Source organism: Cebidichthys violaceus, unplaced genomic scaffold (genome assembly GCF_023349555.1).
Source record: "Cebidichthys violaceus isolate CVI_PGR_0920_01 unplaced genomic scaffold, fCebVio1.0.p SCAF_5, whole genome shotgun sequence".
In the NCBI taxonomy this organism is placed as follows: domain Eukaryota; kingdom Metazoa; phylum Chordata; class Actinopteri; order Perciformes; family Stichaeidae; genus Cebidichthys; species Cebidichthys violaceus.
Genome location: NW_027176705.1, coordinates 7,464,296 through 7,479,042, shown reverse-complemented (window position 1 = coordinate 7,479,042; position 14,747 = coordinate 7,464,296). Strand labels below are relative to the sequence as shown.

Below are 14,747 nucleotides of genomic sequence, written 5' to 3'. Positions count from 1 at the left end.
TTTTTAGCTCTAACGTTGTAGGCCACAGTACAAGTCTTAATTTTCAGTTTCCAGTTTTACCATTTTACAAGTTTCAGTGGATCAGGAAGTCAAAGTGATGGTTTTAATGCCACAAAATGACTGTAAGTGCAAACAATGTTGCCTAAAATTATATAGTTTTGCTGGTGGGTGGTTTTGATGTACACACCCTCATATAGGAGCTCAACTATTACCCTAGACCTCCTCTTTAACACGGAACCACCACCTGCATTGTGGTAAAACATCACGTAGGTTATTACAACCTCGTTTAGAATGATTACCTGAGCATTAAGGACCGAAATATTTGACAATATCAAACCTGACACACTCCCTAAGAGAGACTCGCAAGAGAACTAGCTAGCTAACCTAACGTTAGCTTTCTAACGTTAGATTTAGTACGCAGTTTAGACACGTTATACTCTCGCGTTAACGGCGATAAAGACACTACTTTACAATTGCGTTTCTATTATTATTATTATTATTATTATTATTATTATTATCATTACTATTATTATTATTATTATTATTATAATAAGTTAAGGCTGATTTAGTAACAGGTGACATTACAAAATACATTGTACACACTTAGACAGTAGAATCCAGCATGTTTTATTCTGAACATTTAAAAAAGGTCTTTAGAATCTTTGCTAGTTATAATTATGGATGAGCGTTAACGTGATGTTGCAATGTTTTGCTAGGTCAACTGAAAGCTAACACAACGCGTATTAAGTAACGTTAATACAACACTCACAAGTTTAACGCAACATGTTAAGTAGGAGACCAACGAGTCGCTGTGACAACACTGGTATAACAAACACAACAGTGTCAAAATGCACTCACGTTAATCATTACCAACAACGTCATCGCTACCGCTGGTTGGCAGGACAATAATAAAATAAATTCACCACAAGTACATTCATTACCCAAAGTGCTGACAGAGCTAAAGCTACGTTGAAAACCGTATACAGTAAAAAAAAAAAAAAAAAAAAAGGCTTGCTAGCTAAGTTTGTAGCCAAGTTATGACTTTGTATTACGTCACATTCAAACTAAAAGGTTGAGAAAAAGAAGTATCACTATTGACGGCCTTCTCTCCACCACTCACCTTCACATAGAGTCACTATAAGTATAATCCAGGGCTTCTCTGGACATGTTATGGATTTATAAATCCATAACATGCACAGTTCGCCTGCATTGCTGCCATCTTGTCCTAGACGACAGGAAGGGAGAGCTCGCTCTCGGTAACGCCACCATCTCCCACATTTTTAAACAATAAGTAACTCTTGCATTTGAACGTCCAGAAACACCACACCGAGTCCAGGTTGTAGTTACACAGTTCACAGTCGTCTTCTTCCTCTTTGGGCGAAGTGGCCCATCTCTGAAAGGGGGGGTCTGTTACCCCGTCTAGACGTGCTGCTCCGCGGCCCTGACTGCTTCTAACATGTCCCTTTTCTCTCTAGTACCAACCAGGCAAATGTTTGTGAACTGACGGCATTGGCCAGACCAGAGTAATCGATCAGCGAGCAAATGCATTCACAAAGATCTAAGATTTAGATGTACAGTAGCTTGTATGCCTATACAAATATATAAAATTGTGTACACCTAAAGACTTTGTGAAATTGTAATATATGTGTATGTTTAAAAGGATGACAGAAATAAAGGCGTAGATTACAGTGGTCAGAGATAGATAGATAGATAGATAGATAGATAGATAGATAGATAGATAGATAGATAGATAGATAGATAGATTGATACTTTATTAATCCAGCAAGGGAATTTTTTCGCTACAGCAGCAATTATGGTATAGGTAAATAAAATAACAGAGTAAAAAATATTAAATATCAAATGCACAATATATACAATAAGAATAACAGAGTAAAATATTAGATATAAAATGCACAATATATACAATAAAATAGAATACTATTAAATTAACTAACTAAACAGTAGTACAAAGATTTAACCAAACAAAACAACAACAGTGTAGGTGATATAGTGGTGTGAATGATTTGGCTAAAGTTGATTTATTGTAAAGTCTTATTGCAGTGATTTGACTTGTGAATAAAACATATTAAAGTTATAAGTCTGTGTTTTGTTTTCTTCGTTTAGTTTATACCCCTGAAGGCTTATTAGAAAGAAAAAAACAGCGACAAGACAATTACATCCTCTGGATAGTCTCCTTAATAAATAAAACTTCAAAGTTCTGTATTAGAATATAGAAGTATATAGAATAAGGCAATGACAATGAGCAGTAAGGGGGCCAACTGAATGGGAAACTGCATATTTTATTTTACAGGCATATACAAAACTGAGGTGTTCATAACTGATTGCTCAACATTAAAAAAACCTGATAAAAAAAAATCTTCGGCCATGTACAATATCAGGAGGGTGAATCCATTGGTAAGTATGTGAGATGGGCTTAACATTTTATCTTTGAAAATGCAATGGAAGAACTTAATGATAAAATATATATATACTTATTTTTCTCTCTTCTTTAGCAATGTCTCAACAGCAGAGCGTGCTTAAGGAAATTGGTGGGGGAGCACAAACTGAAATCTGCTGCTCAGACAGTCAGGAGGCACCCAGCTGACAAAGCTGCTCATAAACCCCCGATGTCTGAGAAGACTTGCTGTAATCTAATCCACCAAAATGCTATTGTTTTCCCCAGTCCCCCACCCAAATTACAGACAACAAACCACCAGGCCTGGCCAGCTGGAAAGCAGGTGTAAACACATCTTGTCTAACCTGGTGCATCATGAGTAAACACAGATGGGTAATAGCCCCAACATAGGCTATAAAAAAAACCTTTATGTCGTTTTAGCTTCTCATGGAGGACGCATATGTGCTTCCTGGAGTGCTTCCTATGTTGTCCCTCCCAGACTCAACTTAGTCAGGAGCGCATGGCTAACCATCAAATCTAGACTGTGTCAAAAAAGACCACATTAACAGTGACCTAATAACTGAACTAACAATGGCACACGACCTTGTCAAGACATGCGTAATCCTAATTTAACTAAAAAAAAAAATCGATTTTGATGGGTTTCTTTTTTTTTTTATATAACAAATCATAGAAAAGTGTAAAAACACATTTATTAGAAAAAGAAAAGGCGGCATAATGTTATGTCACAGTACTACCATTGTACGAGTAACTATACACAAGATTAGTTTTCTTGTTTGAGGGGAAAAGACACTTGTTTGCTTGTGATCAGGTAACTGCTCTCCGGTCTATTGCTCTGGTCTGTTTTAAATACACACCAGCGCGCGCTCTCGTTGCGGGGGTGTTCATTTGTCGCCCCCTAGCGGTTAGTAAGGTTACAGCATTATATAGTACAAAACGAGCTTTTGTTGTGTTATTGCTGATAGAACTTTTTAGTCACTATTACAAAATTGTGTATAGTCTTACATATAAAGTGGTTTGAGATTAGTAGCATAAACCTCACAGAATACATGGTAATACATATCAAAATACAAAGGTCTGTATTTGTCTAATGGCCACTGCCAGAAGCCGCCTATCGGCCAAAATTAGAAACTTGGTTTCGAGTTTCATGAGTCACTTGAATGCACGTGCTTGACATGCTTAAACAGCCAGTACAATTATTTGTCGTTAATGTTACATCTTTATCTTTGAGTAAAATGAGCATAAGACAAATACAGGCTACACATATAATAACCAATAGAACACAGAGGGCACAGCCTTTATATCCCCTGCTTCCAATAAAATATATATATATATATATATATATTTTAAATCAAATCAAAACAATGCATCATCTGATTGTGTCTTTGAGTAGCTTTTAAAGCGCTATACAAAAAAAATGTATTATTGTTATTTTTGGAAGAGGCAATCCTATCGGTTAAATGCTCAATGGGAATCAATACGCTCCTATATTCCGACTCCCATAAAAAGTGTGATGATATGTTCGATTATATTGCAACATTAAATTTGCGCAGTCACATTACACATTCCGTGTGTGTTTTAGTCAGGCTTAAATATTGTGGACGGTGGTATTTTATTTTGCTAAAAGGATTCGCACCGGAAGTGCTATTGTTGTTGCTCCTCCCGGAGCTCGCGCAGCGGAACACAAGTTTCACGCCATTTTGAGAATATCGGCTAGCAATCGAGCAGCTAGTTGCTTGAGGGCAATGTGATCGACATTTCGAAGCTATGCCGATTATTTAGTGGTTTTAAGGTTGCCATCACGTTATTATTTTAGCGTTATTTCAACTGGTGTAACATTTCTCACCTAGATTACTCTTCCAGCCATGTCCGCCGAGGGAGCAGCCGACCAGGTAATTGAGCTACCTTTACTTGCAAGCTAACCCTTGCTAACACGCTACAATTTATTTTAGCTTGCATGTTATTCATTGATAGCGTTAGCATGCAAACTGTGTTTGTGCATATGCATTACAGTATATGTATACGGCAGTTAGCGAATATTACACAATTGCAAGGGTTTGTCGTAAAACTTAAGCCTCTGGCCGTTTGTAGCCATGTCGCTACTTATTGTCCCACGTTAGCGCGCTAGTTAGCTAATCATCACCTGCATTTTAAATTGATTTTCACTTTTAGCTCTCTCCATATAACGTTAGTGGTACATTTTACGGTTCCATGGTGCTGGATGCTTCTCGGTAGTGCCCGCCTTAAAGACCATTGGCTAGCTACAGGAGGGGAAAACGGATTTTCTGTGTTCGTAACTTGAGTTACCTCTAAAATAACCGCGAGGTTTTTGTTCATTCCACACACTGCAGGGGCGTGGCCAAGCATGTAGGGCCCCATTAATCAATACCTAACTCACTTTAATATAATAGTCTTATATTTAGCGTTATGTTGACCCTCCTCGAGCCACTACAGTCATTACCACACCACAAGCATTACAGTGCACAGCAAGTCTGTTCCGCAGCATAACCCTCTTTCCCGTGCCCCTTGTGTTGTCTTGCAGGCTGCGGCAGAGTATATTCCAGAGAAGGTGAAGAAGGCAGAGAAGAAGTTGGAAGAAAACCCATATGACCTTGACGCATGGAGCATTCTGATTCGAGAAGCACAGGTTTAGTGACACAGAGTTGTATTCCTGGGGTTAAGCAAACTGGGAATACGGGTGGGGGTGGTGGGTGATAGATTGTTAAAGCACTTGATCTTTTTCTCCCATATGATTGCTTTTCCTAGTAGTGTGGAATGTTAATGCATTCTCCTTCTTTAGAACCAACCCATAGATAAAGCAAGGAAGACATATGAGCGACTTGTCACGCAGTTCCCAAGTTCTGGCAGATTCTGGAAACTATTCATTGAAGCCGAGGTTAATACTTTTTTCTTTTCTTTAGTGTGCATGGCTGGGGATTTTTCTAACATGATCAACAATGTGATTTTCACACAAACAAACTGTCTCATTCTTCAATTGAGTTTAAAGTCACAATTCTTGTTCTGAGTCACTAGGCCTGACTACTTCTTTAAAGTTTATTATTGAAGGTTAAGAGTAATGTATGCAGATATTTTGACAGTTGAAAGCATCTACCTGCCTAAGACTACCCTACAATATGAAACACATGTGATACACATATATGTAGGATGATTTCAAAGCACTTTTTGGTTTCTTAGGCCCTAGCTTGACTCATTAGGAATTGTGCCTTTGGACTCAAGCAAAGCGTAAATTAGCTCTAACCATTTCTTTTCCAGCAAATTGTTCATAGGATTCAAACAATACATATTCTCTACATCATATTTAAATGGGGTAAAAGTGCATTTGTTGCATGTTTGGTCTGCAACAGTATTAAAACTATTTTAATGGTATTGGAGTGCATTAGCCTTTTATTCACTTGTCGTGTCAATTTATTGCCTCCTGTGTCATTTCTTTCGGGTAATTTTATAAACAAATATTTTTGATTGTGTGGCCCATTCTTTCCTTGAGACATGTCTCCCCACTCGTGAATATATACCACCAGTGACCCATATGCCATGATGCAATCAAACAGGCTTTGCGGTTAGGCAATAAGCAACTGATAGGCGATTAATTTCCCTTGCACATAATTTTTTCCTAACCCGGTGACGTGCATTTGCTGATGCCCTCCACCTCTGCAGATGACTCCTGCAATTTAGTGTTAAACACAATGGTTGCACAAACGTTTCACAGCATTATCAAGCATCAGGATTCAGCTTCTAGTTTAAAGTCCAGTGTGTAGTTCTGGATAATGATTACCTCTACGCTGTGAGTTGTATGTTGAGGTTGTAGTGGTTGTGGTCTGTTGTTGTGGGGTTGCTCCCCTGGATGAAGCTCTTCTATCCCCTCGTCGCTCTTCATCCACTGGGATTACTCAGAGCAAGAAACGCCTGTTATAAATTTAATGAAATGGACATACATATGTTATGAAATGGAATGAAAGGACACATTGCTGCCTTTTCCAAATGGACCAGGCTTCTCAGGAATAGTTCTTTTTAATAATGCATTGTAGCTTACAGACGGCACTAACTGTACTTGTGCTGGTAAAGCATCAGTGTCGCTCTCCACCGCGAGCGTAGGTTCCCCTCGAACAAAGTTGACGGACTGCAACAGCATAAACACGCCAAAGCAGTTGCTACAGCTAGAGGTGTTTCCTTGAAGGCTCTTAAAGAATATGCAGAGAATCAGTTAGGGTGGATTCAAACATCCTAATGTTAATTTTGTGTCAGGCCAGTACACTTTTCTTATAGGTTACAGATTTAATATTTCGATTGGTTTGAAAGCAGCCCATTATTGCCTTATTTATTTTTTTAGTAAGATATGTTATATCCTTGACGGAAATTATATTTATGACTGATAGTTGGTGGGTGGGTAATTACCTCAAGTATCCAGGAAGTACAAAGACTTGTGAGTGCATCTATAGTACACAGATATCAGCACCCGGTTGTTGGAGTGACTTATAACGTCATGTCAATTTATTCAAATTTCTAAATAAAGAAAATATAAAAATTAGGTGTTTTAAATATTTTATTAAGCGATTAGGTTAGTGTCATTCTAATTAAGTTGTGCCTCTGAATGTAGACTTGATATTTACACTACAAATAGGCCAATCCCTTAAAATAAATGTATGTTTATTTATATTTGTTGCTATAAGTCTTTTTGAGTATGTATCATTAAGCCATCACCTCTCCCCACTTAACACCAAAACACAATTCAGCCCAAAACACAACCCCCTGTACTAGTTTGGCATATTTGCATAACGGTTTCTGTTTGCTGGACGTTTGAATCAGCATTAGGTTATTTATTTGTTTATGGCTCAAGATTTAACAGCAGACAATGTAGTACTAAAGTCAGAATGTTAAACCAAGGCATGTGTTGGCAGAACAATTAATTAGTTTAAAGGCATTCCATTATTTGGTAAGTATGTGAAATAGCTATTACCCCCCCCCCCCCCCCCCCCCCCCCCCCCCGAACTATACGTAGGTTTGTATAGATCTATACATTCACTGACCAACGTTGGAAACTCACTTCTGTGACGTTCTCCTTACACGGCCCTATCAATAGAATACAAAGCATTTCCCCTAAAGAGCTCAGTGTGTCCCTGTGTTTGTGTGAGATTCTGCTTCTCTTGAAATGTTACATAGTACTCGTTAGTAAAAGTTGCATACTAGGCAAGTCATTGACTTTACAGGAACATGGGCACTAAAACAAATACAATGTTGTATATCTTGAGGAGGAAACCAGCAGAAACAAAAAACTCAGATTAGTTTACAGTCTTATTCATTTAAAAGCTGTAGCTGAATGCAGTCGAGTTTCTCTAGCTCTTGAATGTGGAGTCGGTGCACAGTTTCACTCGTTAATGTAGAATGTAAATGAAGAAAAGCACGGCACTTTGCATTTACTGGGTTGGACCTGAGAGAATTGGATCACAGAAATAAAATATATATTTTATTCTGTAACTTAATGTAATGAACTTTCTTTTCTCATATTAAAGTAAGCCGATTGTGTGCTGAAAGGATCATGTAGGTGTGTTGTAGATTCTTTTGTCTGGTAGTGATCTTCAGTAGAGTTTGTGCTTCATGAGGCTGTTATGTAACCAGCTACTAAAGACTCGAGATGTGTAGCAATGGTTCCCCTCCAGGAGGACCATCTAGACAGATCTGTAGCTGTCTTCCCAGCATATTATACCATGTTTGCAGTCTAAATCCTGCACGTTATGCAGCTCATCTATTTCAGGGTAGAACAGGGAGATGCATCTAGGATTCACAGCAGTTGTTGAGGCTCAGATTCATTCCAGGTTGTCCATCTGAGGCATTATGTGATGAAATAACTGATTTCTTGGCTAAAAATAAACAGTCGATGCATGTTCGAAACACAACTCTTGTCTCTCTTACTATTAGAGATTCACATTTGCCGTGTCTGTTTTTTAATGAAGGTTGAAGCTAAATGTGTCAGATGTGTCTGTTGCCGTGCCTGGAATGAGATATGTAGGTCAGTCTGTTTTCGGGTAGTCACCCTAAAGGCATTCTACACTGCAGTGGGCGTTAACTGCCTAGTTTAACAAAAGTCCGTCTTTAGCAAAAACCTTTCCTAGAAAAATATCCTTTCATTGGGGTTCTATTTAGAGGACGTACCAAATTTTACGTTTTTTCCCTCCTGTGTTTAATGAGATTCAGTTGGCCACATGCATGCAACACCTCAACATTTTGCATTTCTTTTTTGCATTAGTTGCATAATTACCAAACCATAATTACACTTTCATGTTGAATGGTTAAATGTTGCATTTTTCCTTATGTTTTGTACTGTATTTTTTTCATATTTCGATGTGGATACAGATGCATTCATGTTTTTTTTTAAAAGTATTTTGGGGTTCCTGTAATCAATAGCGGACAATTGAGAGGGGACCGTCTCAACCAACAGGCCACAGGACACCCACAAGATAAATGAATAAATGTATCCATTTAGTTATAGCCGGCCACTCTACCAGTCTGTGTGAATATTGGTGCTGTTAGACAGTTGAACTCAACAGTAGGCCATAGGAAAATCCTTACTGCAACAGTGTTTAGCAAGGAAACACGCACACCTGAGGCTGTGAATATTAGGTAGGCTGCAATCAAACAGGACGCTGCGGTAGCTTGGCATGCACTGTAACCACTTTGCTACGAAGGTGTTCCATGTGGTGAAATCTACAAAGAAAATAAACCCTTTTTAAAGTTTGTCATTCTTGTGTGAATTTCACTTTGTTGATCTTGAAGGTCCTGTGTGTGTGTGTGTGTGTGTGTGTGTGTGTGTGTGAGTGTGAGTGTGTGTGTGTGAGAGAGAGAGTGGTCACATTTGCATGAATGCATGTTTCCTGTTAGCCATAAAAGTAGAGGAGAGTTTTGAATTAACATTGCATTTACACTCTGATTTGCAGATCAAGGCTAAAAACTATGACAAGGTAGAAAAGGTAAGTGTCCATCACAGTCCTGGAAGCTGATTAGTGTGTGATTTATAATATCAGGAGAGGTTGTCACACTGTTTCTAATTAGTCAAGCTGGTAAATACTGTAAAGTGATTTCCACAAGAATATGCATTCACACTATTATAGATGTCCATTAAAAGCATCTTTTTATTACAAGGCATCTAAAACACGTGAAAGTTACGTAAGTTTGGTCCCAACGAGTACAGAAAGTGTGCAGATGGGAGAAAATGTGAGAGTGCCTTTTGAAGTATGAGAGGATTTCCTGCATATTGGCTTACAACCATAGCTACTACTTTGTGTATTAATACTTACTGTAGTTAAAACTACCATGACTGTATTATTAGGTTACAAACAAATCATTGCTATCTCTTTATTGGAACTCCTTTTTATATATTACCATAATTTTTATTTAAATGTTAAAAAAAAAAAAATCAACTAATGACACCGTTAACCTCTGCATTGGTTTGGAACTGATTTTTTGTTTCCACTTATAATCAACATAAATGATGTGAGTGTATCCTATTCAGTTTTTGTCTAAATGTCCCATCAAGACGGCACATTCATGCTGGTGGAGGAGCTCTCTGCAATGTAGGGCACACCTGAGGCCTGCCTAATGAAGCAGAATAACTAGAGTGCACTGCACAACTGTGCCGAGGAAAACCTGGAATGTCCCCCAAAAATCTGGCATATGGGTTGAAATACAAACTGCTATTTTTGAGCATGGGTGTATAAAGCCGAATAAATGAAACACTGAAGCTGGGTGGTTGTCAAGTAGAATACAGTACATGTAAGTGTGTGTTTGTGTCTCTGTTCTAGTTATTTTATCTTGTATTATTGCCCCTGTAGTTGTTTCAGAGATGCCTAATGAAAGTCTTGCACATCGACCTGTGGAAATGTTACCTCTCATATGTTCGAGAGACCAAAGGGAAGCTGCCCAGCTACAAGTAAGACACCATAGTGCTGCATAGTGTGAACAGTAAGCTAACATACTGCTGTGCTCTAAAACTCTTACATCACTTTATTATTTCTACCCTCAGAGAGAAGATGGCCCAGGCATATGACTTTGCCCTGGATAAAATTGGCATGGAAATTATGTCTTATCAGGTACACAGCTCTAAACTATTTATTTTGGTACCTGTGTGTGTATATATGTTTCTATTTATACTGCAGTCACCTAACAGCTTTTCGTTCCTCTCCTCAGATTTGGGTGGACTACATCAACTTCCTCAAAGGAGTGTAAGCGGTTTTCTTCTTAATATTTTGAGACTTTGTTAGCCAACTCTTAAATGTTGACATTTTTTGCTGTGTGTTCCATTAGTGAGGCCGTGGGCTCATACGCAGAGAACCAACGAATCACTGCGGTACGGAGGGTGTACCAGAGAGGCTGTGTGAACCCCATGATCAACATCGAACAGCTCTGGAGAGATTATAGCAAATACGAGGAGGTGAGTGACCCACCCAGGCCTCTGTCTATACATGTTTGCACATATGGAGCTGTTGTGACAGTGATGGAGCGCGAGACTTACTTCATCTTTTTTGTGAACAGGGAATCAATGTGCACTTGGCCAAAAAGATGATCGAGGACCGAAGTAGGGACTACATGAACGCCAGGAGAGTGGCAAAGGTGAGACAGTGTCACCGATATGCACAGACCTCTTTTGAATACTGTCTTTGTAAACTAACACAGATTGTTGCATGGTGTGTGTCATTCAGGAGTATGAGACTGTGATGAAGGGGTTGGACAGGAATGCACCCTCAGTACCGCCCCAGAACTCCCCTCAGGAAGCCCAGCAAGTGGAAATGTGGAAGAAGTACATCCAGTGGGAGAAAAGCAACCCACTGCGCACAGAAGACCAGACGCTCATCACAAAGAGAGGTGACTATTTGCAGGCAGGATATACAGTATATTGTGTTGTATTTTGTAAACCATTGCTGTATATGCCCCAAAACGCCTGTGATTCCTGTAATTACATTAGTTTGAAATTTTAATAATTTTTTTTAGCAGCAGTCAATGGAGATGCATAGTGATTGAATCTTTATCTGCTCACTAGAGGGCGTAGGTTTCCTCCTCACTCATGGTTAAAATGCATTGATCCTGTTCTTGAATTGTAGTCAATGTCTGATTATCTGTGTTGCAGTGATGTTTGCCTATGAGCAGTGTCTGCTGGTGCTGGGCCACCACCCTGACGTATGGTATGAGGCAGCACAGTACCTGGAGCAGTCCAGCAAACTGCTGGCCGAGAAAGGGGTGAGAAAAAAAAATCCCTTTTGGACTTGAATTTTATGTGAAACTGTCAAAAACCTGCTTCATATTTTTCAAAGAAGTCAAACTTCCGCCCCAAACGATCTTATATTTCTTTGTTGTTTTCCCGCTCAGGATATGAATAATTCCAAGCTGTTTAGTGACGAGGCAGCTAACATCTACGAACGTGCCATTGGGACTCTTCTGAAGAAGAACATGCTGCTGTACTTTTCATTCGCAGACTATGAAGAAGTGAGTTGCTTACGCAGCAACAGATTGTGATCAACGCAGTAAGAACCGCGGTGACTCATCAGCTTATATATTTTGCTTTCCTCGCAGAGTCGCATGAAGTACGAGAAGGTCCACAGCATCTATAACAAACTGCTGGCCATTGAGGACATCGACCCCACACTGGTCTACATTCAGTACATGAAGTTCGCCAGGAGGGCGGAAGGCATCAAGTCGGGTCGCACCATCTTCAAAAAGGCCCGAGAAGATCTACGCACGCGCCACCATGTGTATGTGACGGCAGCACTGATGGAGTACTACTGCAGCAAGGTAAGCACACACAATCGCATGTTTATTAGATGTACAATGGTACTAAAATGAATCCTAAATATGTATATTTTTCCCCGCAGGATAAATCGGTGGCCTTCAAGATTTTTGAGCTTGGTTTGAAGAAATACGGTGACATTCCAGAGTACATACTGGCGTACATTGATTACCTCTCCCACCTTAATGGTAGGTCATGTGTAATAGAGTGTAGGAAATATGTTCTTTACTTGTAATCCTTTCATCTAAAAGAAGTGGCTTTGATTAACTCTTTGATTCTTTCAGCTGTTGATGAAATGAAAGATTTCTCCATCATTGTTGTCACAGTAATGGAAGATAAATGTGTAACCCTGTTTGTCCTCCTTTACCACGTCAGAGGATAACAACACCAGGGTTCTGTTTGAACGTGTCCTCACCTCAGGAAGTTTGTCACCAGAAAAGTCAGGGTAAGTATTGATTTACGTGTGCACGTATATATAATTGGCGTAATAATCATTATCTCTGACAATATTTGCTTATTTTTGTTTCTCTTCCATCCTTCAGCGAGATCTGGGCTCGGTTCCTGGCTTTCGAGAGCAACATAGGAGACCTGGCCAGTATCCTGAAAGTGGAGCGCAGGCGATTCACTGCCTTCAAGGACGAGTATGAGGGCAAGGAAACAGCCTTGCTTGTCGATAGATATAAGTTCATGGACCTGTATCCCTGCTCTGCTAGTGAACTCAAGGCCCTTGGATACAAGGTGTGCACTTAACCTTTTAGAGATGTCACAACAACGGCATCTCTTGCTGCAAAAACAGTTGCAGGCTTTTCTTTCAACTGTTTCCACTGTGTTTGTAGGATGTGTCTCGTGCCAAACTGGCAGCGCTGCTCCCAGAGACCGTGGTGACGCCCTCTACGCCTGCACTAAAGGATGAAGCTGACCGTAAACCTGAGTACCCCAAACCCGACACCAACCAGATGATCCCCTTCCAGCCACGTCACCTTGCCCGTATGTAGTCTTCTCTCACCTCCACTGGATGTTGTGACAAATCAGTGAAACTCTGTGTTTAAGAATGATGTCTATTTCTCCTAGATTTAGTTAATGCATAAAATGAACCAATATTTGATGTGTTCCCCTCCACAGCTCCAGGTCTACACCCTGTCCCTGGTGGAGTTTTCCCAGTCCCCCCAGCTGCTGTAGTCCTAATGAAGCTGCTCCCTCCGCCTACGTGCTTCACTGTGAGTAGCAGCAGCAGCAGCTTGATACTATCAATCTCATATTTACTGGTAATGAATAAGACGAAAGGAGCAGGGGGGTTTTCTACTAGAATGCAATAAGTTTGTGGTTGTTTCTCGCTGCAGGGACCCTTTGTTCAAGTGGATGAGCTCATGGAAACATTCAGGAGATGCACACTTCCTGACAGTAAGTTGCTTTTGTCAGCGCTTTGGATGAATTCAGACCATTTCTATTTTTAGACACACTAGAAACTGGACTCTGGTGATGGAACTGTCCGTCAGATATTTGGGCAGTCATCCAGTGATCAAACCAACACTTGGATCCAGAGTGAAATATCTAGACAGCTGTCAAATGCGTTGGTATAAAATGTGTTACAGTGTGACAAAATGTTCTGCCCCCTATATGTTACTGATGTATTTTTGGTCTCTGTAGCTGTTGATGCTGCTGTAGAGCTGATCACTGGTAGACAGCCCGACGCAGGAGGGGAGGGCAATGGATCCATGGAGAACCATGCTGTCGCCAAGTCACTCAAGAGGCCTAACGCAGATTCTGACGAGGAGGACGACAAAGGAGCTGTGGCGCCGCCCATACACGACATCTACCGCGCACGCCAACAGAAAAGGATCCGATAAACCAACCAAAACACACGCTTAACCCTACGAGAATGTAATCTTAACAGGTGGTCATATGGGGTAAATGTACATGTCCACATTTCTGAGTGAGTCTGACAGATTATACATCCGTTTATCTCTGTACAGAAGACAAGCATACATGCACACACACACACACACACTCACGGAGACATACATACAGTATGTACACCTGAGTGTCCTCGTGGCTTTTTTTTGTTGGAACAGTTTTTAATTTTAAAGACTGACCATTATATTGTACAAAATTTTTAATTCAACCATTGACTTTGGCACACAGCTTATTTTGGCCTTGTGATGTTCCAGTGATGGCAGAGTGGAATCAAGCTTCTTTTTTTTTTTTTTTTTAGATAACTGGAGTTAACAATTCCTTTCAATAAAAATGGAAAAGACTTCAGCCGGATTTGCTTTTTTATTTGACTTTACTCACACTTCATGCTTCATTGCTGTCTTTCTCTGACCCTGTCTTGACGTTTTATCGAGACTTCTCTTTTAGCTCAGCCGTGACAGGCCTCCTCAATATCGCTAGGCGGCAGCATACAACGCTTAGCTGAAGAGATCAGATACCCTCCATTCAAATATTCAGGATTTAATAGGCTTAGATTTATCTGTTCTACATAAGGGCAAGATATCTTTGAAACATCTTTGATCATTTGGGTAAAAAAGGTTTGCTTTTTTT

General features: G+C 39.9%; 2 protein-coding genes across 2 annotated transcripts in view; one reads left to right on the top strand and one right to left on the bottom strand.

The window, feature by feature from the left end:
* Positions 1 to 1,457, bottom strand: part of hipk3b (homeodomain interacting protein kinase 3b) — a 33,367-nt gene extending 31,910 nt beyond the window's left edge. The window contains exon 1 of the mRNA XM_068730370.1: positions 1,121 to 1,457. Coding sequence (XP_068586471.1) covers positions 1,121 to 1,193 — 73 coding nt within the window. The 5' untranslated portion in view covers positions 1,194 to 1,457. The remainder of the gene's footprint in view (positions 1 to 1,120) is intronic.
* Positions 1,458 to 4,093: 2,636 nt separating this feature from the next.
* On the top strand, positions 4,094 to 14,465 carry cstf3 (cleavage stimulation factor, 3' pre-RNA, subunit 3). Its single transcript, XM_068730642.1, has 20 exons — positions 4,094 to 4,305; positions 4,956 to 5,060; positions 5,214 to 5,309; positions 9,364 to 9,396; positions 10,258 to 10,355; positions 10,449 to 10,515; positions 10,613 to 10,647; positions 10,730 to 10,856; positions 10,958 to 11,035; positions 11,125 to 11,287; positions 11,550 to 11,659; positions 11,789 to 11,905; positions 11,993 to 12,211; positions 12,292 to 12,394; positions 12,582 to 12,651; positions 12,749 to 12,944; positions 13,043 to 13,193; positions 13,329 to 13,423; positions 13,547 to 13,607; positions 13,854 to 14,465. The coding sequence occupies exons 1-20, from the start codon at positions 4,279 to 4,281 to the stop codon at positions 14,051 to 14,053; spliced, it is 2,151 nt and encodes a 716-aa protein (XP_068586743.1). The 5' UTR covers positions 4,094 to 4,278; the 3' UTR covers positions 14,054 to 14,465.
* The last annotated feature ends 282 nt before the right edge of the window (positions 14,466 to 14,747 follow it).

Excerpts from the sequence above, each read along its gene's own strand:
- cstf3 (XM_068730642.1), top strand. The coding sequence starts at position 4,279 with ATGTCCGCCGAGGGAGCAGCCGACCAG. Across the intron at positions 9,397-10,257 it reads ACTATGACAAGGTAGAAAAG|TTGTTTCAGAGATGCCTAAT; the intron begins GTAAGTGTCCAT and ends TTGCCCCTGTAG. Across the intron at positions 10,648-10,729 it reads ATCAACTTCCTCAAAGGAGT|TGAGGCCGTGGGCTCATACG; the intron begins GTAAGCGGTTTT and ends GTGTTCCATTAG.